The sequence below is a fragment of the Podarcis cretensis genome (genome assembly GCF_951804945.1).
Source record: "Podarcis cretensis genome assembly, chromosome: 2".
Classification (NCBI taxonomy): domain Eukaryota; kingdom Metazoa; phylum Chordata; class Lepidosauria; order Squamata; family Lacertidae; genus Podarcis; species Podarcis cretensis.
The window spans coordinates 26,913,287-26,938,958 of record NC_137171.1 but is presented as its reverse complement, the minus strand read 5'-3'; the positions used below and the strand labels follow the sequence as shown (position 1 = coordinate 26,938,958).

The window sequence follows — 25,672 nt, the reverse complement described above, 5'->3', positions numbered from 1 at the left end:
ACTGGACTGGAGGTAGGGGATGGACTGGAGGTAGGGGATGCCCCATCAGTCAGGCTTTGCAATGTAATCTCATCCTCCCATCTCCATCCTCAAGGGCTTCTGAGTCCTGAATCAGAGGGGACCATGAAACTGGGATGTTTTTGCAGAAAGGAAAAGGTGTCCCTTTCTCCTCTTCATGAAACTCCTCTTCCCACCTGGGAGACCTGAATTGCACTAGAAGTCTTCCATCCTCAACTTTCTGGAGCACAGGACAGGACACGCTCTTAGAGTTTGGGGATGCACTGCAAGGTGGTTTTTGTTTTGTTTTGTTTGTTTCAGGCCCCATGGATGTTGCCATCCATGGCCCCACTTACCCCGTCTTCCTGTGGCTGCTTCTTACCTGTAAATCTGTGTGTTTGGGATAGGTTCCCTGCTTTATGGGATAGGGGATTGAAATTATACAGGTGCTCCTGAAGGTCTATTTGGTGTCAGACGAGGATGTTTTTGGTGACAGAGAATGCAAGGACAGGGTATTCTTGGCTAAATATAAAAAGAAGCCATTCAATGATAAATATCTGCTCTCTCCAGTTCGGTTTTCTAATTGCTGGCTTAATAGAAGCAGAGACAGCATCCTGATTAGACAGTGTTTAAAAAGGGCTAGCAAATATGTGATTAGCATGAATACCATCAGTCAGAGTACATTATGCAGATGAAGAGAGTAGAATGTTGCTCTTCATCGCTAACCTTTTAGGTTGTTTTTTCTTTTAAACCCAACACAAACAAACAAAACCAAAGTGACCTTAGCAAGCATCTCTGTTTCTAATAGTTCAGCGTATATTTGCTTTGTTCTTTTTCTCTCCAGTGGACATGGTGTGCACAGTTGTGTGAGTGATCTGTCTTAAATTACTATTTTGCCTTTAGCCTATGCTTCCATGTGAGTAATAGATAGATGTCCTATTGGTCTACCCAAAGGGGATGGGCAGGGAGACAGGTTATTTTGCCCCCGTCTGCATCTAGGAGTGACAACCCCAAGGATGATCCATTGTCTCAGAGATGCTACATTTATATCATCCTGCCAGAAAGACTTCCTTTCCCACTAAATGCTGAGCATGAGGCACATATTTAGTGTTAAAGGGCAGCTTAGTTTGTACTTTGCTGCGACTTACTAGTTCTTTCGTTGGATTATCTCAAAGATTATGTCCTGAGGGAGCAGCAGGAGTTGACTGTATATTTATTATTGATATCAGCCAAAACTGACATAACTTAGTACTGGAAGAGTAACAAGACTTAGATATAATCAGTATTTAAGTGTTTGGCTGTTGCAGAAGTGGTGAAATTGGCTAATGGAAGGGTATGGGAAAGTCTCCAAGTTGGATAAATGCCAGGTCAGATGATGAACATTTATTAGATAATGGGACTCTAGAGACAGCACAGATGTCACCAGTTATATAGCTGATGTTATGATTTCTTGACCTTTTATATTTCATATTTATTTTCCCTTTACTGAATGTTTATCAGAAGTGTTTGACAAAATTCATAATGTTGTGATTATTGCAAACATTTCTTTTTAAAAAAGAAAGCAGTAAAGATATGGAGGCGAATGTCAATTTGTGGTTGAGTTCACTCCTGGTTTTTTCCAGAGAGAACAGTGACTAATCTTTTGCCCCAGTCTCATGCCATTGAGAAACTTGGTCCCCTGGTTTCTTAAACTAGTAAACAAGCCTAATCTGAAATCATATTTTTTTTTGCTTATAAAATGTTTTAAAATATATGTTTTGAAACATACAAACGTCACATAAATGGGCTGAATAAAATGGTGAGCTTATTTGGTTTATCAGCTTACAAACTTTTTTTTAAAAAACAACAACAACTATGGCTTGACATTACATGCAAACCCAGCACACTTAGCCATAGTTTGTTTTGCCGCCCCACCTCAGGTGCTAACTACAAAGGCACAAGGCAACAACATCTGGAAAATGACCCAAACTTTGGAGATACAGTGGAACCTCTGTTTGCGACCATAATCTGTTCTAGAGGTCTGTCCGGAGGTCGAAACGGGTTGCTGGGAGAGGTGTTGTTGTGCGCAGGCGCGGGCAGCAATTGCCCGCTTCTGTACATGTGTGAACGGCGATCACCACTCCTGCGCATGCGCAAACGGTGGCAAATCTGCTGGTTACTTCCGGGTTTGCCATGGTTGCGACTTGGAATGACCGTAATAAGAGGCGATTGTAAGTAGAGGTTTGACTGTGCAACACATGGTTTGCTTGATCGTCTGTATAACAACTTGTGGTTAGCTTGTGATGTGTTAAACTGTAGTTTGCCATGATGTGTGGACCAGGCATGTGCCCATATCCAAAGGGGATACTGACAGGCTCTTAAACAAAGGCATTTTTTTTTAAATCCACACTGCAGAGCAACCAGCTGAAACTTGTAACACAGATAAATTAATAAACATTGTATTGGGGTCTGTTCCACCTTGGAATAGTCAAATTACAGTGGTACCCCGGGTTACATACACTTCAGGTTACATACGCTTCAGGTTACAGACTCCGCTAACCCAGAAATAGTACCTCAGGTTAAGAACTTTGCTTCAGAATGAGAACAGAAATCAGAACAGAAATTGTGCTGCAGTGGCGCAAGTGGTGCTTCAGGTTAAGAACAGTTTCAGGTTAAGACCCGACCTCCGGAATGAATTAAGTACTTAACCTGAGGTACCACTGTATTATTCTATACAAAACCGCATAGAATTGGTCCATAATACGTTAATAATAATAATAATAATAATAATAATAATAATAATAATAAAAATAATGGCAATACAGATGGATGAGAAATCATGGAATCGTAGAGTTGGAAGGGACCCTGAGGATCATGTAATCCAAAACCCTGCAGTGCAGGAATTCACAGATACCCATACGGGGATCGAACCTGCAAACTTGGCATTATCAGCACCATGCTGAAACCAACTGAACTATCCAGGCTGATATATGATTAAATGATTAATTGTTTGTTTTTCTGTCTTGCAGGGTATCACTGAGCCTCCTCACACAGCACTGGCTTTGAGCTACGATTCAAGAGCGGCAAAAGAGAAGTATGAGCAGCAGCCCCCACATCGTCGGCAGCATGACAACGAGCTGTCCATCCGGATAGGTAGAACGGCTCTACATTCAGGCAAGCATCCTGTCATATACCATCCACAGCTAATTCTGAGATATTTACTACAAAGGATGTAACCAATATGTAAAAATGAATACATGCATGCACACACTCACCTTCGATACGTGTGTGTATGCATGTACACAGTTAGCGAATTGGTTTCAGATACAATTTTCTTCCATTGTGAAACTAGCCGGAAGCAGGGCTCCTTCTTACTTCTTCTGTGTTTCTCCAAACTACTTCCGTGGGTCTTAATATCTGCATCTCATATTGCTGCTAGTTTATCTTCCTTATACAGCGGTACCTTGGTTTACAACCAGAGGTCCGTTTGTAAACCAAAACAGGTTGTAACCCAAGGCGCACTTTCGCCAATGGGGCCTCCCAATTTTTGTTTGTTCGTAATCCAAAAAAAGGTTGCAAACCAGAACACGCACTTCCGGGTTTGACGTATTTGTAATCCGAAATGTATGCAAACCAAGACGTATGCAAACCAAGGTACCACTGTACCAGACAGTGGCTAAGTTAAAGCTCTTCATAATAGGATGTCCTGGTTTTTTTCTTTTTATTAGCTGCGTCAGTGTGGGTATTACTTACTTAATTTCATTTATTAATTGCTTTCTATGAAACATCTCAAAGCAATTTCATGGTACAATAAAACAAACAGGAAACAATATTAGTTGTTGTTGTTTAGTCATTTAGTCGTGTCCAACTCTTCGTGACCCCATCGACCAGAGCACGCCATGTTGTTGTTGTTGTTGTTATTATTATTATTATTAAAAATGTTTTCAGATCCAGCACAGGCACTGAATGAGATAAAAATCTCTACTTGGAAAGCTTGTTGATAGAGGAAAGTCTTCAACAGCTGATGACAACAGGTCAATGTAGGCAGTGCTGGTCTGATGTGTTAAATATGTCTGAGTTTTTAAAAAAGATGCATTTTAAAATCCCCTGCAATACTGTGACAAAGGTATACCTGCTACAATTCCTGTACTAACCCACCTGTCACAGGTGCTTTAGTGTGATATTCAAATAGGTCTTTTCAGATTGTTAGTAGCTCTTGGCAAGAGAGAATGGCATTTCAGGAAAAACCAAACTAATACTGTATTAGTTTTTGCAAATACTGTCGATATCCCCAGTATTCGCATTGTCTTGATCTCACCTCCGATTGGCTAAGTCAGACGGTATTGCTATTCACATATTTTATCCTGTTGCTCCTGGCAGCGGTAAACCTCTATATTTCCACCTCACATGAAACCTGTACATATAATTTAGCTTGTAATATTTTCATAACTAGCCAGATTTCCTTACTCCTAGAAGTTTTCCAACACTTTAAAGGTAAAGGTACCCCTGCCCGTACGGGCCAGTCGTGTCCGACTCTAGGGTTGTGCACCCATCTCACTTAAGAGGCCGGGGGCCAGCGCTGTCCGGAGACACTTCCGGGTCATGTGGCCAGCGTGACGAAGCTGCTCTGGTGAGCCAGCACCAGTGCAGCACACGGAAACGCCGTTTACCTTCCCACTATAAAGCGGTACCTATTTATCTACTTGCACTTAAGGGTGCTTTCGAACTGCTAGGTGGGCAGGAGCTGGGACCGAAAGACGGGAGCTCACCCCGCCGCGGGGATTCAATCCACCGACCATGCGATCGGCAAGACCTAGGCACTGAGGTTTTACCCACAGCGCCACCCGCGTCCCTTTTCCAACACTTTAGGGTCAAGTTAAACTCAGAACAGAGCAGTTCCTCCAGAGTTGCTTACATACAATCAAAACAAGACAGTTCCTAACCTCAAGCTCATGATCTAAAAAACCCCACACAAAACGAAACACAACACACAAGGGTAAAGGGTCGGGGAGGGAAGAGGAAAAGGTAGCTGATAATTGAGTGCCCTTGTTCTGCAATCTCCCATGAGTTTACTGGAATCATAGAACATTTCTTTTACAAGAATGGTAATCTTGAATCTAAACTGCATTTGAATTGGGAGAACACATTTCCTTTCTCCTCAAAAGAACTTGTTTGCATTTTTATGTGTAGTGATAACATAATAATATAATTTGAAAGCAATTATCATGGAAGTGGTTTGGAGAAAATACTTGTTATTGTTATGGACTCTGGTTTTTCTTCTTGGCTAGAGAAAAGGGTTTTCTTCTTCTTTTCTTCCCTCTCCTTCTGCTTTTGTATTTTATTTTATTTTTAAAAAGATGCATGCCTGGGAACCAGTGCTCTTTATTTCTTCAGTGACATTTCTGTTCCTTGCTTTTTTGGCCTATTGGGATGAAATCTTTCTTTCTTCTTCACAAAATGAATTGTGACTGCCAAGAAGTGCGAGGACAAATAAAATACTAACAGCGAACTTTATTAATTTGCTACTTTACATGAACTTTCCAGCTATTTCCTTGCAAAGACTTTTGGGGCCATCTAATACAGACGTCTCATATTATAATGGATACTACCTGCTAATGTGGATATTGACATTTAAGCATTATTGGATCATTACTTCTATTTTAAAGTTTAAACACAAGAAGTTATGGCATTACTCTTGCAGTTAACTCAGAGCCAGGCAGTACAATCGGGAGGAAAATGGTCTAGGGGCAGGAAGCCTCTCTCTCTGGCCTGAATTTCATCATGCGATAAAAATGTAAATAAGCCCCAAGATGCAGAGTGATGGTTGTAGTGATAGTGGAAAGCGTAGAATGCTTGACTTTATCCCTATGTTTTAGAAAGATGATCTTCTAATAACTAGGCAGTGCCCTTGACACAACCTCTCCTAATTATTGATTGGTCATAATTCTGACAGGGTGAGTTGACAAAAATATCTCGGGAACATGGCAGAAGTATTATAGTGAACCTGCAGGAAATGGCGTAGTAGGACTGGCACATTCCAGGCATAAAAAAGATGACCTTCTAGGGAAAAGATTGCACATGTTTCTTTTCCCTTCTCCTATGCCATATATACATTTAACATGTTGGCGCATTGCTTGAATTGAAACTGCTTTCAAGCATGTGTTGCGTGTACATGTGAGCTATGTTCACAGTTTAGAAGAGCTGTTTTTACATAGCTTGCATAACTCTGGCAACATTTCCTTTTTGTGAAGAGGAAAAATTTCCTTTTTCCAGAGAGGATGATGAAGGACTTCTGGGTTGAAATTCTATCTTGTCCCTTATAACTTGGCCCAAGTCTCTGTTGTTGGAAAAAGAAGGCAGCATCTGGTTGTGAGCGCGTCTCCCAACATGCATAGTGTTGGTTTTGCAGTGTGCCACCCAGAATATTATAAGCACAAAGGAAGAAAGTGCCATATCCCTGCCCCAAGGAATTTAAAACCCTGAAGTATGAATTGGGGAGAGAAGAAAAGGAAGGGCAGCTGCTCATATTTAGACTTGGTTGTGGGTGTTCTTGATTCTTCAGTGCAGCATCAAGCCTGTCCCATTAAGAAGAGGGGGTTTGTTGGCTGTCGGGGCCAAATTTCCACCTTCTGATGCAGCGGCAGAGGAAGGGGTGTGTGGAGTGTATGGCCTGCCCTGGGTGTCGTCACTGTGTGACAAAATGAGTTTAAAATAAAAATTTGGGCTCACGAAACTTTTTCGGAGTGATGTGGTTGCTTAGGCGCCTGCAGGTTCCGTGCTGCCTGAAACGGCAGCATGGGACTTGCGCCTGCCTTCTGCCTGTCCCTACAGCTGAGGGGGAGGCAGTGGAGAGGCTCCAAGCAGCTTGCCCTGCCCCCATGGGTGGATCTCCCCGCCCCCAGCTGCAGGACGTGACCCCGCACCAGGCACCCGAGTGGCTAGCTCTGATGGATTCCTCTTTTGTTCTTATGACAGGTTAGCAGGTGAACGTTTCCTGGTGTTCGAGCATAAAAAGCAACTGGGGAAATGCATTTCAGTTTGAAATGTAGTTCAATCCCCAACAATTTTCAGATGCAGAGTGACTGGTTTAATTCTAAATTGGATTGCAGACAGTGCAAAGGAAGTGCAAGCGTACCTTGGGTGTGTGTGTGTGTGTGTGTGTGTGTGTGTGAAATATCCCTCTGGTGTCTTTTCTCCTCTTTTTTTAATTCTAACATTTTTTCTTAAGTGTGCCTTTTCACTATGCTAATCCCCCCTTTCCCTGGTTTCTTGACTGTCGCAGCACTGATGTGGGAAAAGTCTGCTGCTTCACAATCCCCCAGGTTCCTCACACAATGTCAAACGTAATTTCAATACCAAATGTGCAGACAGTATTTCCCAGCCTTAGAGGGAAGCCAGTGGCTTGAGCCAGGCAAAATCATCAAGGTGTTAGCTGTGCATTTGGCTTCATCATAAAAAAGTACTTTAGATGGTAATTGGTTTACAGTTGCATGAGCTGTTGTAGACAGCCTTCTTCTTGGATGGCGGCTAACAGATTGAGGTTGAATCCTGACAAGATAGCAGTACTGTTTTGGGGGGACAGGAGGCGGGAGGGTGTGGAGGACTCCCTAGTCCTGAATGGGGTAACTGTGCCCCTGAAGGACCAGGTGTGCAGCCTGGGAGTCATTTCCATGGAGGCGCAGGTCAATTCTATGTCCAGGGCAGCTGTTTACCAGCTCCATCTGGTACGCAGGCTGAGACCCTACCTGTCCGTGGACTGTCTCGCCAGAGTGGTGCATGTTCTAGTTATCTCTCGCTTGGACTACTGCAATGCACTGTATGTGGGGCTACCTTTGAAGGTGACCTGGAAACTACAACTAATCCAGAGTGCAGCAGTTAGACTGGTGACTAGGAGCGGCTGCCGAGATGACATAACACCGGTCTTGAAAGACCTACACTGCCTCCCAGTACGTTTCCGGGCACAATTCAAAGTGTTGGTGCTGACCTTTAAAGCCGTAAACAGCCTCAGTCCAGTATACCTGATGAGCATCTCCACCCCCATCGTTCCGCCTGGACACTGAGGTCCAGCGCCGAGGGCCTTCTGGCGGTTCCCTCGCTGCGAGAAGCCAAGTTACAGGGAACCAGGCAGAGGGCCGTCTCGGTAGTGGCACCGGCCCTGTGGAACGCCCTCCCACCAGATGGCAAAGAGAAAAACAACTACCAGACTTTTAGAAGACATCTGAAGGCAGCCCTTTTTAGGGAAGTTTTTAATGTTTGACGCACTATTGTATTTTAATATTTTGTTGGAAGCCGCCCAGAGTGGCTGGGGAAATCCAGCGAGATGGGCAGGGTATATATAATGAATTATTATTATTATTATTATTATTATTATTATTATTATTATTGAAGAGGTGATTGGTGTGTGCATATCAACACACACACTCACACACACACACACACACACACACACACGAGTGTCATTCACATAATCAATCTAATATTGTCAAAATAAAAGGATTAAGAGATTCATTTGAGTGCTGGTGCCTGAGATACAAATTAATATAGTCCTGTGGATCAACAGACAGGGCATTCTACCTTCCAGACAGACATCTAATTGTTTGATATAAGAGGCAGTACTTTATGAGAGCTGCTTCTAGTAACATCCAACATTTATCTGTCAAGCAACAACCAAAATTGTTGGAATTAGAGTTGCTCTTAGGGATGAAGGCGAAGGGCTGGTCATATAGACAGGGAGGACCATGTTAAACTTAACTTTCCATGTGCCTGCCATGAGGAAGCTCATGTAAGACCCCAGTTCCTTTAGATTTTTTAGGTTATGGGTCATCCAGATAGTTGGTTTCAGTTTTTACTCTTGAAAACACTGGAACAAAAGTGCATCTTGCTCATCCTTGTAAGCATCTGCTGCTGTCCTTGAGCTGTGCATATTGCATATCCATAATTACCGAACATAATGAAGTGTTGTATCTGCAGTTATGCTGCTCTTTCAATGCTAGATACATCTACCCAGGTAAAGTCATTTTCTTAGCTATCGTAACTCTGTTAAGTGGATGAGGTAGGCTTCCTTTTATGTCAGGCACAATACTGATGTGCTTTTTTTAAATTTTAAAATACTTCAACACTTCTGGTGATATTGGGTAATATGTCGGGCACACTTATTCAGTGAATGTATTGGGAATACTGTTCTGTGGGCAGCACTAGCAGTGTAATGCTTTCCTCTGCAGTAGAAGTTTGTGATGATAAAATGTACACTTGCATATCTTTTTTTTCCGTTTTGGGCTTCGGAGTGGTTAACAGCACAGATTTCACTCTGGAGCATATCTGTTGTCTGTTGGGTCCTCTCTGAGTAGAAAATTAATAATCAAATAGGAGTTCATCTGAATGAATTAACTGTTGGCATTTCTTCTCTACGGCTTCTCTTGCCAATACATCTTTGCCTCTTGGTGATGTAAGTGTGTGTACAAACTGCAGGGATGTGTAAATGAGCAACTTGAAATCTCATGCAAGTGAATTTGTTTGCTTGTGGCTAAGGCAAGATGATTAGGCCATGGCTGCTATAGGGCGGCAAGTACCGTATTTTTCGCTCTATAACACGCACCCGACCATAACACGCACGTAGTTTTTAGAGGAGGAAAATCCATAGGCATGCCATCCGTAGGCATTCCCTCCATAACACGCATAGACATTTCCCCTTACTTTTTAGGAGGAAAAAAGTGAGTGTTATGGTGCAAAAAATACGGTAGTTAGAAGAGGCATGTGGGAAATAACTACTGAAGGAAACTTTGGGAAGGGAATTTCATTCTCAAGGTTATTAAATGGGGCTTGAGGGCTTCATAATGCCATCTATTACAAATTAAAACTCTGTAATTTACAAAATGCAAGATGATTAATAAAGTAAACGCCACGCTTTAACCAGAATCTTTCATCCTGGAAGCTGTAGGCCTTTGCATGTAGGATTAAATTTGCTCTCTCGGAGTTGCTCAGGTACTTGGGGATTAAATTGGAGGATTTTATAATTTGTGCTTGAATTGTTATGCAGTGAAGGATGGCCTAGTGGATAACAAATTGCACTTGAATTTATTACCATTCCCAGACCCTGTTCTTCATTATTGTAGAGGCTTTGGTCTTCATTTCACAATCCATAGATGCTGAGGCTATTATTTGGTATTAAGAGTTTTGCTTGCAGTTTGCTTTACACGTTAAGTAAAGCTGGGGTTGCAGGCTCATTAATCGCCTTGCTCTTGCTCCTGCCAGCTCTTAGTATTTGTTCCACCCACCTGAGGTTCCGACTACGTTGTTCTAGTAGCGTGAGAATGAAGGCTTCAAAGACTCCTTGCTTAATCTGGGTCTCTGTTTTACCATTGTCATTAATCTCAACCTTGAACCTGCCCTTCAACTGTGTGCAACAAATTTGGGATGGAAATTTAAATAATTACTGATGATGTAAACAAAATATGCTGCTGGGACTCTGAGTTGTTAGTTCTGTGGTCTTCTGATTTGCTGGAATGCTTCTGAATTTAATGACTTGAGAACACCTTTATTCTGCCATATCTAAATGTCACCATGCAATAAATATTTTTCTGTCAGTAGATTGGGAGCGTTGGGTGAGGGGTAGTACCTCTGGTGGGGGATACGTCGTGCTCCTTGTGGGGTAGTTTGTTCACCTTTGGTCCCCACCCTGCACTCAGCTCTCATCTGTGGCTCCTAGAAATTGTCAGCATGTGACAGTGGCCACACACTGGGGAATGGCTTCGACTGACTGGCTAAACCAGGGGAGGGTAGTCGATGAGTCTCAAAGCCTTGTTGAGTTAGGGACTTCCCCTACAGGTTCCAACAGATTGAGCGGACAAGGCCAATAGTGGGTGCTGTGTGCTGGAGCCCTGCTACTTCCTTCCTAAAGCTGGGAGGGCTTTAGGAAGGTGGTGGGAGGGCTGTTGGACCCCATTGAAGCATTGCGCCTCTCTCCCTAAGCTAGGCAGAAGCTTCCTGGGCTTTGGGAGGTAGGCGCTAGGCTTTAATATTTTAATATTCTGATTTACTGGGAACATTTAGGGGACTAGCCTAGTCCCCCTAGTCCACTGACCACACACCACTGCTAGTCCTGATTGTTCTGGTTATGATTTCCAGTTTAATTTCTGCTTCTCCTGCCCTAGGTACACGTCTGTGTACATTTGGTGTTTTGTTTCGCTTGCCTCCTTTTCTCTTCTGGAAACACTTCTATGAGATAACAGACACTGGCATGCCAAGTGCCTCCCCGCCCTTTGGATGTGCAGCTTTGATGCCAGGTGGAACTTGCCAACCTGGCTGTGCTTCCAGCCTCAGGCCCACAACCAAGTGGACTTCTGGCTATCGGCCAAGCTTCTGACAAGGGCTTGTTACCAGTAGTGCTGCTTGCTTTTAACAAGAGTCATTTTCTTTCCACAATCTGCCAAATCGATTCTACCCTCTTACTCCTTCTGGTAAGCCAAATATAGCTCCCCTCTGCCAGGCTAATGATCATCTGGAAAGCAAGAAGAGCCTTGATTCCCCTCATTTCTAAGTAACTCTTCAAGTGGAGCTGGATGGAATGTACTTAGGAGCTGTGAAACTGACGCAGATCAGAAATAGACTGGTGCAGCCACACTCCTGCTTCTCCTGTTTTCATATATGAGAGATGTATGCCACTGCCTTCATTTGCTTAACATTTTGCATGGAAATTAGATACCTCATACTTGGCAGAACAAGGGACACAGGTGGCGCTGTGGGTTAAACCACAGAGCCTAGGACTTGCCGATCAGAAGTTCGGCGGTTTGAATCCCCGCGACAGGGTGAGCTCCCGTTGCTCGGTCCCTGCTCCTGCCAACCTAGCAGTTCAAAAGCACGTCAGAGTGCAAGTAGATAAATAGGTACCGCTCCAGCGGGAAGGTAAACGGCGTTTCCGTGCGCTGCTCTGGTTCACCAGAAGCGGCTAAGTCATGCTGGCCACATGACCCGGAAGCTGTACGCCAGCTCTCTTGGCCAATAAAGCGAGATGAGCGCCGCAACCCCAGAGTCGGCCACGTCTGGACCTAATGGTCAGGGGTCCCTTTACCTTTACTTGGCAGAACATGGGTTTTATTTAGTTTTCGTGTTGAACCCTGTCTCCCTGATTAAATGGACAAAAGGGGAAGCCAAACTTTTGGTGTCACTTGGACCAAAGGATGGTGAGAAGCAGTGGGCAGTTTTAAAAACATAGGGCTGAATGCCTGAGGAGGTATCCCACTTTCCTCTCGGAAAGGTGGGGTTTCAGTGCAAAGCCTCCTTTTAATCTCTGCATTAATTTGAATTCTTTAATTTGCATTTTTTTTGAAACCATTTTAAAGTTCCACTGTATGATCTTCTCTTTTGTCTCCTGCTGTGCTGTTGTTTGTAACAAGACGGAAAGATTAAAATCAAGATAGAGGCAGACTGCTGTAGATTAGCACACAATGACTGAGTAGCGGGAGGAGAGGCTGAGCTACATTTTGCAGCCATAAAACCACATTTGATTCATTGCAATAGTTTTCGAGAACTAGCATGCACATTTGAAATTTCAGTCTGGGATGGATTTTTGAATAAATGGTTTATGCAAAGTGCAACATTTGCTTTGTTTTCAGTGTTACATTCGTATGATAATGAAGTTAGTATGTTCAGTTGATATTCTACATTCTTAGGCACTTGGAAAAGAAGCCAAGGGGGGGGGGAGAGAGAGAGAGAGAGAGAGAGAGAGAGAGAACGAACCAATTTCTCTTTATGTCTTCATCTATCAAAATCACTGATGCTGCTTACTTGAAAAGTTCATAATATTCACCAAGGGTGGGCATGTAATTAATCTAGAAAAATAGCTTATTTCCAGATATGCATCTAGCTGCTTATTGCTTTATAAATCAGGTGGAATTTGACTCTGATGCCAAAGTAATTCGGCGGAGGGGGCCCTTATTTTTGAAGTACGTTGTTCAAAATTCCTACTGGTTTGTTTAGAATATTTTTAATTGCTTTTCTTTTTCCAATTCCAAAGAGCATTTTCAATGAAAGAATAAAACCAAATTGTAGTGGTAAATCTAATCTTCGGAAGCATTTACGAAGTAAGTGTGTGTTATAGGCGTCAAAACTAAAACAACAGCAGTAAGGATAACAAAGTGTGGTGCTGATGATGCCAAGGTTGCAGCTTTGATCCCCTTACGTGACAACTGCTTATTTCGGCATTGCAGGGGGTGGAACTAGATGATCCTTGGAGTCCCTTCCAACTCTGCAATTCAATGATTCTATGACCATCAGCTGTTATATATTTTAAAAAACGGAAATAGGGAAGTTTCCACCTATCACTGAAAGCAATATAGGGGAGGAAGTGGCCTTGCACACCTTTCTAAGTAGAGAATTTGATAGAGGGGGGTTTCACAATGAAAAGGGCGCTGCCATTGCAGAATAAGAGATAACAAGAGTGCAAATAGAATCCTTGAATAATAAAGTGTTGCAAGCAGTATTTTGGGCATCAGAGTGGAGCCATACAGCTTTGCTCCCATATGATGATGCTCTCAAGTACAGTGGAACTTCGGGTTATGTTACCCTCAGGTAACGTAAACTTTGGGTTGCGAAAGCGGCAAAGCCAAAGTGTTTCACCGCTTGTGCATGTGCAGAAGCGGTCTCTCCGGTTGCGGAAACTTCGGGATACAGCTGGACCTCTGGAACGGATCCCGTTCACAGGTACCACTGTATGCATATGCAAGAAACCTGCCATTCAGTTGGACTTTAGGATTTCTTAAGCACATCATGATTTATTTAATTTTAAGTGCATCCCTTTGGTACTAATGATTGTAGGCTTTTTTGTCTGTGTTGAAAAACTTCCTGTGTTGCAGCATTTTGCCACACGCTCGGAGCATAACTTTGCTGCAGAACTTGCAAGTCTGTTTGTGCTGACGGTTGACTTTCTTCGACAGCTCCGGAGATGTGGCTCAATAAAATCACAGCAGCTGCTGAACAGTGCAGAGAAAAGTTAGGTGAGATGGATGGGGAGAAGGGCTGGCAAGGCACCAGTAATATTTAATGCTAGGCTGAATGCTTAAGTTGAAAAGTGAGCTTTCGGAGGGAACAATGTCTCCCCATAGCACTCGGAGTTAGTGTTCTTTTCACATTATTTGGTCCGAGTCCAAATATAGTGACTGCTCCGCTCCGTTATTGCTGTGTTGCTTTCCCCCAACAAGTCTATAATGCCAGCTATTGCCAATTCGGAATCACATTGCAAATATGAGGATAGCCAAAGAGAGATGATTTTAATGAGGGGCAAAAAGGCCTCACCTTCTTGTCTGTTGGGTCAGTTAATATCCTTGTGTTCAGCTGAGTACTTGGAAAATACAGTGGTACCTCGGGTTACATACACTTCAGGTTACATATGCTTCAGGTTACAAACTCTGCTAGCCCAGAAATATTATCTCGGGTTAAGAACTTTGCTTCAGGATGAGAACAGAAATTGTGCTCTGGCGGTGCAGCGGCAGCAGAAGGCCCCATTAGCTAAAGTGGTGCTTCAGGTTAAGAACAGTTTCAGGCTAAGAACAGACCTCCAGAACGAATTAAGTTCTTAACCCGAGGTACCACTGTATTCCAGAATGGTTGATTGATATTTCCTCCAGCTAATGACTGAAGTTGTTTACCTGCGAGAGCAGGGTCTGAGACCAGTGCTCTATATAGGGGTGTGTGTATGTGTGTGTGTGGGAAAAGAAAGGAGTTGACGTTTTGAATTTGGAGACAGGTAATTGGACAGGGTTCAGTTGGACTGATATCCTGGAAAGTCCAAACAGTTGCTCTCTTTGGGAATCCGATGCAGAAGTTGGCAACTTCGTTGCCTCTTGTTGGAATTCATTGTTTGCAGTATGACCAGCTCTATCTGCATCTTTCAAACCTAATTCAGAATTTAGTGACCAGGTTGCTCACCCGAGCAACACGGTTTGAGCATATTACACTGATCCTTGATTGCACTGGCTACCAGTTAGTTTCCGGGCCCAATTCAGAGTGCTGGTTTTGACCTATAGATCCTTCAATGGCTCAGGACTGCAATACTGCAAGGACCGCCTCTTTCCACATGAACCTACCCAGACCCTGAGATCATCTCCCGAGGCTCTTCTTCGTGTGCCTCCTCCTCAAGAGGTCCAGAGGGTGGCAACATAAGACCAGGCCTTCTCTGCAGTGGCTCCCCATCTATGGAATGCTCTCCCCAGGGAAGTTCGCCAGGTGCCTTCATTATTCACCTTTAGGTGCCAGGCAAAAAAACGTTCCTTTTAAAGCAGGTCTTTGGTTGATCTGATTGATATCTTATTCCCTTTTTAAATGTGGTGGGGTTTTTTTTGCCGGGAGTGGTGGTTATTGGGTTGTTGTTTTTATTTTGATTATGTATTTTGTGGTTTTATAGTTTGGTTTTATTCTGTTTATCGCTCTGAGACCTCTGGGTGCATAAATTCTAAATAATATAATAATAAACTAAACTAAACACTGCATTCAAAGGGGGGGGGGATAAATAATTGTAAGTGCTGCAAATAAGCATTTGGAAAAGAGAGAGAGAGAGCTGTTTTAATCTGCCCTTGGGGCTATGGCACTGAGATGATGTAGTCCATTCATTCACAGCCTCAGAGACAGAAAAGGCCTGCAAAATCAAGATTAAAACAATTCTGGGAAAATTAACTGCCCCTCTCTCAGCAATGCTTAAAGTAATGAAATATTGTCAAATTCTGTTTTCCAATGCTTGAATAGCTGTATCTTTGGGGTGTGGTGCATTTTCTTTTCTCCTTTGGAAGCTTTGCATACTTGGCTTTTAAAAAAAGAATCCTATTTCTTAATGGTACTCAATTGCCTCTCTTGCTCTCATGTTTATTGGTGTTCCTCTCTTTTACTTGCTTGGCATCTCCTAGTATTTGTTGATCTTTTCCTTTGACACATTTTAATTCGGCTCCTTCTAAATTGAGACAGGAAGACAGTTTTAGATCAAGGTTTTCTTTCATGTGGTATATGGCACAGGATGATGAACTCTTGCCTTATGACTAAAAAAAAAAATCAATATTTTATTATTTCACCCCCTTTGTTCCCTTTTAAAGGAAGCATTAACAAATACAGATATTGACTGTGCTGACCAGAGTCATGTTCACACCATAATTGCTCACTGAATCATTCGCCTATGGCTGCTTTGTCATAAAAATCTAAGAAAGCTGATTGCGAGAGCTTAGCAGGAGAGAAAATCTTTGAAGGATTTAATTTGGCAAAACAGCAGCTTCCTGTCCTGCCAAAGTAATTTTTTTAAAGGAACTGTCATTTGTGTAAGTATATCATATTTTTAATGCTCGGTGATCAATTAATTGCTTTTCAAGGTCTTTCTCCCGTGGCATTTATAATGGACACTGTTCTGACTGCTGTATTGCAAGTGTATATTGTCCACAATTCTACTCTTTAGAACAAGCATTTTCCCACAGTTGTAGTGAATTTGGGATGTTATCTTGAACTCTTCCACAAAATGGTGTCTGGTTTGTTTGTTTGTTTGTTTTTTGTCTGCCTGCGTCTTTGATTACAGGTAAGTAATATTATGTGTACAAATGTAGAGATCCTTCCCACTTTTTTTGGTATATTAATTAGCATTTCCTTTTTCTTTTTTAAATAATTTTTATTAACCGGCCAATCAAGTCAAATCGAATCACATCACATAAATTCCGAATTACAAAGCCGAATTTTAAATTTTGTTGAGGGAACCCATATTTCAAGATCCGAAGGGGGATTCTGATCATCTTCTTGCCACTGCGTTAATGTCCAAATCAGTCCAAACAAAGTTCATAATTCTATCCAGTCTTATCTTGCTGTTTCCACATGACATCTTGTTCATATATTTTCTGTTTTTTCTTTATGATCTCTTCTGATAGTCTCCTTAAGCCGATAAACACCGATAATAATCCTGTGTGAATTTTTCTGTTCCTCCAACCCTCAAATCGAGATGGTTTCCATATATCATCGCCTTCATAGATAGCAGCACTCTTTCCATCATTAATTACAGAACTGTCGTTCTTAAGTCCCACTGAGGAGTTTCACCCACAATATAAAAACAGCTCTATTTCTCTATTTCTCCTCTCAGACTTAAGTCCTCCGACAGAACTTCCCAATATGGCGACGGAATTTTTAACTGCGTCATTCCAAAGCCCTTATACATTCCACGCACTTCTTAAAACATGCTTTGGTTCGAAAGTTTATCTCCACACAGCCTTAAATCCACAGCTTAAGTCCTTAAAATGGCATTTCTGACATGTGAGGGGGGGGGATTCTTGTTTAATCACATAAAGGAAAGAAAGGAAAGTTCCCCCCCTCCCCCATCAGTCCCTTTGCCATACCGAGTCTTGGCGTATCTTCTCATGATTTATACTTATTCCTCCGACTTGTCTTGTTTTATCAGAGATCTCTTCTGTTAGCAGTCTTTACTCCCCCTTCTTCCTTGAGATATGTGCATTCGCTTCATCCAAATTGTTTCTTTTGAAGTTCTCGCAGCTAGTGGCGCCGATCAGAGACGGCGTCCAGGAGCGCCGAAATCCCACTGCAGGACATTGTGCCTAGTGCCCCCATCCCCACAAATTCGGGGGTGGTATAGGGCACAGCAGGCAAGGGCAGTCCCCCACCGCAATCCTGGGGGGGGGGGGTAGGGAGGCTATTTACTCCCATCACAGCCTCCAATTTACCTCGTGTGGGTCGGAGAGATGTCAGCCATCTTCTGATGCGCCCCTAGTGGTCCCCCCATTAATTAGCATTTCCAACAGTGCTCCAGCAATCTTTGACTTTGTTTTATTGTCAAACCTTTTTACTGGCTTTCTGTGTTCTCAGCCTGGGTCACAGAATGGCTGGCTTCCTATCCAAGTCCACCTCCCCATGCTGCCTTTGATCTCTCTTCTCTGCCAATATTTGCTGGTCTGTGTACAATAGTCTCCCCATGCCTTGCCAAGCTGCCGTGCCTGTGTGTGCTAATGCAGTCCAAGCATCATTGGCAGCGAGTGATGTACAACAGCGACAACAAAAATCTTTAAAAGCAGCTGCATCTTGGCAATCATCCAGCGCCACTGGAAAACAGGTGGGGGATTTCTGTCTCCTGCCAGTTGCTGATAGAGGCCTTGCTGCTCTTGCCAGTCACACCTGGTGTGGTTTTAACCTTGCAGAGAATTGCACTGTTACTTGCATCTCTCTTCTGCACAGTGATAGGTTTATACTGCTATTGCATTGGGCTGGCTTAGGTTGACAGCTGTGCAGATAGCTCAGTCTCAAAAGGTGATCAAGTTTCACACATAGCCTTAATGTTGTGTGCATTTCCTGAAGGTGATACGTAACAGGAGCGCTAATGAACTATCTCACAACAGCTGCTTACAAATATGTATGCTTTTAATTTTCTGTGTCGTTCCTTATCAGGAAAATGGCTAGCACTCACCTCTTGAATTTGCCCAATTGAACTCCCAGTTAAAGGTAAAGGTAAAGGGACCCCTGACCATTAACTCCAATCGCGGACGACTCTGGGGTTGCGGCGCTCATCTTGCTTTACTGGCCGAGGGAGCCGGCGTTTGTCCGCAGACAGTTTTTCTGGGTCATGTGGACAGCATGACTAAGCAGCTTCTGGTGAACCAGAGCAGCGCACGGAAACACCGTTTACCTTCTTGCCGGAGCAGTACCTATTTATCTACCTGCACTTTGACGTGCTTTCGAACTGCAAGGTGGGCAGGAGCTGGGACCGAGCAATGGGAGCTCACCCCATTGCAGGGATTCAAACCGCGACCTTCTGTTCAGCAAGCCCTAGACTCTGTGGTTTAACCCACAGTGCCACCCGCGTCCCATGCACTCCCAGTTATGTGCAATCAATACTCTAGTACCTCATTTTTTGAACAAGAGGGAGGATGTGGGGGAGAGATAACAAAAAGGTTTTATTGTGTTTCAGCTTTGGAAAAACCGACATGGAAATAGAAGGTTGCAGGAGGCCAGGAGAAATATGATAACTTTTACATAGTCCCAAACACTCCAACCTTTCTTTGTAGGTGGAGCTGCTCCTTCCTTTTGATAATTTTAGTTTTCCTTTTCTGAACCTTTAGTGGTCCATACATGTAATGCTTAAAAGGAAGAGTTCACACTTCTAAATGTTTGTTTCGTGGGTAAGGAAATACAGAGGAAGCAGCAAGAGGTAGCCATTTATCATTTTGAGATGGGATCTGGAATGGCACCTCTGAAATCACTCTCCAGTTGTCAATGTTACTCTGCTTTATTTTTATTTTAAAGGGTACAAAGTAATTGAATGAGGAGGGTTATCTTATATTCAAATGTTTTAAACATTGACACTGAAGATAATTCTGTATGGAAAGTGTTTGGGCAGTGCATTGTTCTTTTAAAGCACAGAGAGGCCATAAAACAGGTGTAATTGGACGATAAGGACCATATCAGTCAGAGTTACTCTGCCATGTCCTCCTGTCTGCTCTTGTGAAGGGCATGTTTGGCTTGCTCAAGCCAAAATGTTTACTTCTTATGGTGACCAGGACTCATCTTATAAGAAGATGCATTTTACCACTAATGCTTTCTTCATCATGAATCATCTATTTTAGATTCCCTGGTGTCATGTAGTGTAGATATCTGATATCCGATGTTGCTTTCTTCTGCTGTGACTTCCTTTATTTGTGTGCTTTTTCCAGTCTAGCACTAGAACTTCAGGAGGCTCTCTGAACATTGCCATTTCTGGGAGGACGCATGTGAAAAATCCCTACCTTACATACATTCCTATGCATTTATTTTATATGTTCCTCCTCCAATTTGTTGTTGCTTGGGAGCATTTATTTTTAATCTGAAAGGGTATTTTCACTGCATGATGAAATCTCGTAGGGACTATGTGATAAACACATTGGCCTGGTTCACATATAATGCTAAACCATGGCTCAGTGTTACTTGCAAATCCAGCCCAGCCCAGCAGCTTGAACCGCCCTGAGACCTATGAGTATAGGGCGGAATACAAACAACAACAACAACAACAACAACAACAACAACAACGGTTTATCAACTGTGGTTAAAGGTTGCTCATTAACTAATGTTTGCAATTGGTTTAATTAGTTAACCTTAGTTAAGTAACCTTCGTTAAGATTAACCATAGCTTGGCATTCTGTACAAACCTAGACCCTCCTCCTTAACTACAGTTAAGGAGCCATCGCCTCCCCAAAGCTGCGGAGTCACAAGTGAACAGTATAAAAAGTTCACACTGCTCCCAAGGCTTGGCTGCTCTCTGCTTTTAACTGTTCTGTGACATACTGCAATTACCTATATACAGAATTTAGGAGTGATCTGATTATTGATGATAGTAAGGAACACCCATGCCAAGTTTTGAGTAGTATTTGTGCATCTTCGGAAAGGACATTTTCATTTCATTCTTCCCTTTCCTGTCTTACATCTCTGCTCTTGTCTCTTGCTCTTTTTGTCTCCAGTCTCTGCTTCTTTCTTTCTAAGCAGCTATCTGTTCCTCCGGGGAGAGGCTTGCTTCATGTTTTTTAGAGCCCTGACAAACCAAATGATGGAATTTCCTTCTTGTACTGCTGTCCCCGTGTATTAGGAATGCTCAGTCAAGGGAGGCTGGAGGTGGGGGCGCTAAGAATAAAGCTCTGAGGGGTGGGATGAATCACAAGACAGCACAACAATTGGAGGTTGCCCTGGGTAGTGTGAGATAAATTTTATAATTAGACTGAATTTCATGGTGACTTGGCCTGGGTGTGCTATAGGATATTGATATGCTCATGTCTGTCTTGGACCGATTTGCTTCCTTCCACGTCATTAGAGGCAGTTGCTACATAAAGTGCTGCTTCGTTCCAGATTGCTGCTGCATTCACAGTTCACCTCCTGCAAAAGTGCCCCGTAGCAATACTTGCTCAAAGGCATGACTAGAGGGCATATAGAAAGAGGATCAGACCTTTTACTTCCCAAAGCCTGTGCTGTAGACATTTCTGTGAGTAGCCTGTGGAAAGGAAGGAGGCCCTCAAGGAGATATAGCATCACGAATTTTATCTGTCCTATCCTTCATTCTCGTATTAGGTTTTTCTCTCAAAAGGTTTCTTTTCGATGTGCATCCTTGTCTAATCTCCTTTCCTCTGCTAGGAATTATTGATACAGATGTTTCTTTGCCAGATCAAAATTCCACTGTGTCCCCCTCAGTCCTTTCCAGTGCTTTCCCTTGTACTTGGGAGACCCAGAGAGTCTCCCAAGGATGTGAAGAAAGGATGCTGGGATGTGAAGGTAGAGCTTGGACGCAAAATGGAGGATCAGAACATTTTCTCTGATTCTTCAGGGACTTCTGAACATCCTCTTCAACTTTATTTAGGACATTTTACATATGTCTCAATCCGTGGCATTTCTAAGTGGGGTACATAAATATAGTCCTCAGGAAATGGGACAATAAAACAATAACATTTATCAGAAAACAGAACACTATCTTAAAATACCTGCCGGAATAAGAAAGCCTTAGTCATGTTCCTGTAGCTCTCCAAGGAGGGTGTCTGTCTAATCTCAGGTGGGAGGGAGTTCCATAGGCTTGGGTCCACTACCCTGAATCATAGCTGTCAAGTATCCCTTATTTGAAGGGACAGTCCCTTATTCCAGCGCTATGTCCTGCTGCTGCCCCTTATTGACAGATGTCCCGTAAATGATGTCCCTTAAATTTCAAAGGAAGCAGCTCCTCTCCCTCCTTCACTGCTGGCCAGGGAGGAGGGAGGCTCCAACTGTGTTGCTTGGCTGTGTTGCTCACCCAATAAGAAGTCTAAGAATGACTGGGGGGTGGAGCTTGCATGCCTTGTGTGTGGCTAGTTAATGCAAGCTGAAGGGGTTTTTGAATGCTGGACGCCATTTTGTTGCACGTGCTGCTGCAAACTTTGCAGTGCAAAGCCAGGCCGGGGAGCCATCTTAAGTTGAGGCTGCATAGGCCTTGTGGTGCATGTGATTCAGATTCTATTCAGTTGAACCTCTGGTTACAAAGTTGGTTGGACAGCGTTCTCGAAGCTACCAGCATGAGTTTGACCAGACTGCAGGAGGACAGGAAGACTGGAGTGCCTGGAACAGGTGAGGCTGCAGGTCCCTTATTTTGGCTGCTGGTCCCTTATTTTCAAGGCTGCTGGTCCCTTATTTTCAAATCTGTAAGATTACAGCTATGCGCTGAATGCATAGTTTGCACTCCACTTGCTGCAGTGGTTGAGCTACAATAATGCAGGAGATCCTGTGATTTCTGCAGGCTGGCTCCCTTGACTTGTGGAGATCTTCGGAATGTACCTTCATTACTCTACCAGTTTTCACCTCCTCTAAGACATTTGCTGGGACGCAGGTGGCGCTGTGGGTTAAACCACAGAGCCTAGAACTTGCTGATCAGAAGGTTGGCGGTTCGAATCCCCACGACGGGGTGAGCTCCCGTTGCTCGGTCCCTGCTCCTGCCAACCTAGCAGTTCGAAAGCACGTCAAAGTGCAAGTAGATAAATAGGTACTGCTCCTGCAGGAAGGTAAATGGCGTTTCCGTGCGCTGCTCTGGTTCGCCAGAAGCGGCTTAGTCATGCTGGTCACATGACCCGGAAGCTGTACGCCGACTCCCTCGGTCAATAAAGCGAGATGAGCGCCACAACAGCAGAGTCAGCCATGTCTGGACCTAATGGTCAGGGGTCCCTTTACCTTTAAGACATTTGCTGTGTCACATGTCTCTCACTAGTAGGTCATTTGCAACTGCTTTTTTATGGCTAGCCCTTCCCTGAGTCCTTCTGCTGGTGCTCTCCTGTATCACAAGCCAAGGCTTATTCCTGCTCTTCCCTCCATTTTCAACTGGAAACTGAGCCTAGGACACAATCTGGTCCAGCCCTTTGTAACTTTCTTCTCCGGCCTTTGTGTCTGTCTAGAAGTGATTCATCTCCTGCAGACAGAGAGGGGAGGGGGAGAGAAAGAGAGAGCACAGCAAGTTCTGATTTTCACATTTGTTTGTTTCTACGCGCCCCAAAAAGCTTTTCTGAAGTAGAGGGAGAAAGAAACACTCAGCATAGTTGACCTTAGTTTTATTTCATGTTTCAGGTAACCTGAATCAGCAACAAAAAAATCTACTCTGGATGTTTTTTAAAGCCTTCATGCTTTCACATGATTCATTGTGCTTTGGTTATTTTCACCGGAATCTATAAGCTGGAAGCAAGAAGCAATTACATCCTTGAAACGGCACTCCAGGAAAAAGCATCCCAGGGGCTGGCGGGAAATGGGATCAAGAAAAATAGTTCCATGCAGTTGGGCTCAGGTCATAGAAATCAAACTAAGTATTGAGATGCAACTTTTCTAGCTGGCTTCAAGATACTTGAATTATTCAAATACTTTACGCTGTACAAATTTGGTTCTGCTTCCGATGAGTGGAATCATTTTCTTCCCCAGTTTTAGATAAAGGAAAGAATAGCAGACAGATACGTATCATATAAAGCTTGACCTTTTGGTACTTTTGTCAAGTTCAAATGAAGTACACTCTTCATTTCCTGTTGGAGTTATTCCCATTCTTAAGAGCAGTAGCTGTGAGTGATGCAAACTTTGCATCTTCTATGAAGTTTATTTGTCATTTTGGAACGGACTGTGAACTACCTGTGAAGATCACTCTCCTTTGTGCATTGTTCGCTAGGGCTGTATAGTATAAATATGTCCTATTTGCCTTTACAGTGGTACCTCTAGTTATGAACTTAATTCGTTCTGGAGGTCCGTTCTTAACCTGGAACTGTTCTTAACTAGAGGCGTGCTTTCGCTAATGGGGCCTCTTGCTGCTGCTGCGCCGACGGCACATGGTTACCGTTCTCATTCTGGGGCAAAGTTCTCAACTCCAGGTAACTCTTCTGGGTTAGTGGAGTTTGTAACCTAAAGCGTTTGTAACCTGAGGCGTTTGTAACTTGAGTATATGCTATATAACCCTAGAGAACAATGCAGAAAGGGCTAATTGGTATGAAAATCAAATAGCTGAAAATATTGCAAACCAGGTTGACTTGTAGACAAGGATTAAATCACCAACTCTTCTCCTGTTGGTGAAGACATTTGTCCTCGTTGTTACAGTAGGCCATGAATTTACTGTAATTAAAAAATTGTGCTACTCTGAAGAAGGCCACCTTTTCCTTCTTCCAGTTTCCAGACTAAACTTCTCTAGTGTATCCTCAAGGATCTGCATCCCATGCTGGAAAATATTACTGCTTCTTTTTTTTTTTTAAATTAATTTTTATTCAAATTTCCAATAACCAATCCATTTATAATTAAACATCCAATTTAACTTATACATTATTTTTGACTTCCATCAGCCTATCTGACAATTTTCATATTTATCACAACTTCTCACATTTCATACATTTATGTTGCACTTTGACAATCCCTATTTTATCTTCTCTTTTAAGCGACATTCCAGTTTATTTTTTCACAGAGCTTCTTGAAATCCAACAAGCATGAATTCCTGATCACACACAGTTTTCATATACTCTGTAAATTTGTTCCAGTCCTCAGTGAATCTCTGATCGCGTTGGTTTCGAATTTTCCCAGTTAATTTGTCCATTTCTGCATACTCCATCAGTTTCATTCTCCATTCTTCCCTCGTTGGCATTTCTTCCTGTTTCCACCTTTGGGCCAGCAAAATTCTGGCTGCTGTTACTGCATATCTAAATAACTTCACATCTTTCTTTTCAACATCATTCCCTACTATACCAAGTAAAAATGCTTCTGGTTTCTTTACAAAAGTATATCTCAACATTTTTTTCATCTCATTATAAATCATTTCCCAAAAGCATTTCACTTTCTTACATTCCCACCACATGTGATAAAATGTCCCTTCTTTCTCTTGACACTTCCAACATTTATTACTAACTTTAAACATCTTTCCAAGTTTCACAGGAGTTATATACCATCTGTATATCATTTTCATAACATTTTCCTTTATCGTAGTACATGCGGTGAATTTCATTCCCTCTTTCCAAAGTTTAATCCACTCCTCTAAATGTATATTGTAACCAAAATCTTTGGCCCATTGAATCATAACCGTTTTTACTTCTTCATCTTTTGTGTGCCATTCAAGTAATAATTTATACATTTTTGACAATATTTTTACATCACTATCCAAGATTTCTTGCTGAAACCTCGATTTTTTCCCTAAGAAACCTTTTTCTCGCATCTCTTTTTTAGACATTGCATTCAATTGGAAATATTGCAACCAAACATTCACCTTTTCTTTAACCTCTTCATATGGTTTCAGATTCCACTTATCTCCTTCTTTGATTATCAAATTTTCATATGTGGCCCAATTCCCTGTCATATTGACCTTTTTCGTACTCAATATTTCCAATGGCGATAGCCACATTGGAGTTTTAGGCTCTAATATATTTTTGTACCTATTCCACACTTCAATTAACGTTCCTCTAAAACTATGATTTCCAAAACCTTTATGCACTCTGTTCTTATCACACCATAAATACGCATGCCACCCAAATCTATTGTCATATCCTTCTAAGTCCAACAATTCTGTGTTCTCTAATTTTATCCATTCTTTTAACCAGCAAAGACAAGAAGCTTCATAATATAACTTTAAATCTGGCAGGGCAAAGCCTCCTCTTTCTTTTACATCTGTCAATATCTTAAATTTAATTCTGGGCTTTTTGCCCTGCCAGATATATCTTGATACTGTTCTTTGCCATTCTTTAAATAT

General features: G+C 42.6%; 1 protein-coding gene across 4 annotated transcripts in view; it reads left to right on the top strand.

Annotated features, from left to right (window-relative positions):
• Positions 1–25,672, top strand: part of SLC39A11 (solute carrier family 39 member 11) — a 279,587-nt gene that overhangs the window by 80,414 nt on the left and 173,501 nt on the right. For 3 of the 4 annotated variants that reach the window (XM_079965631.1, XM_079965628.1, XM_079965630.1), the window contains one exon: positions 3,006–3,150. In XM_079965631.1, the coding sequence (XP_079821757.1) occupies positions 3,006–3,150 (145 nt within the window). The remainder of the gene's footprint in view (positions 1–3,005; positions 3,151–25,672) is intronic. The other variant, XM_079965629.1, reaches the window with a different exon arrangement.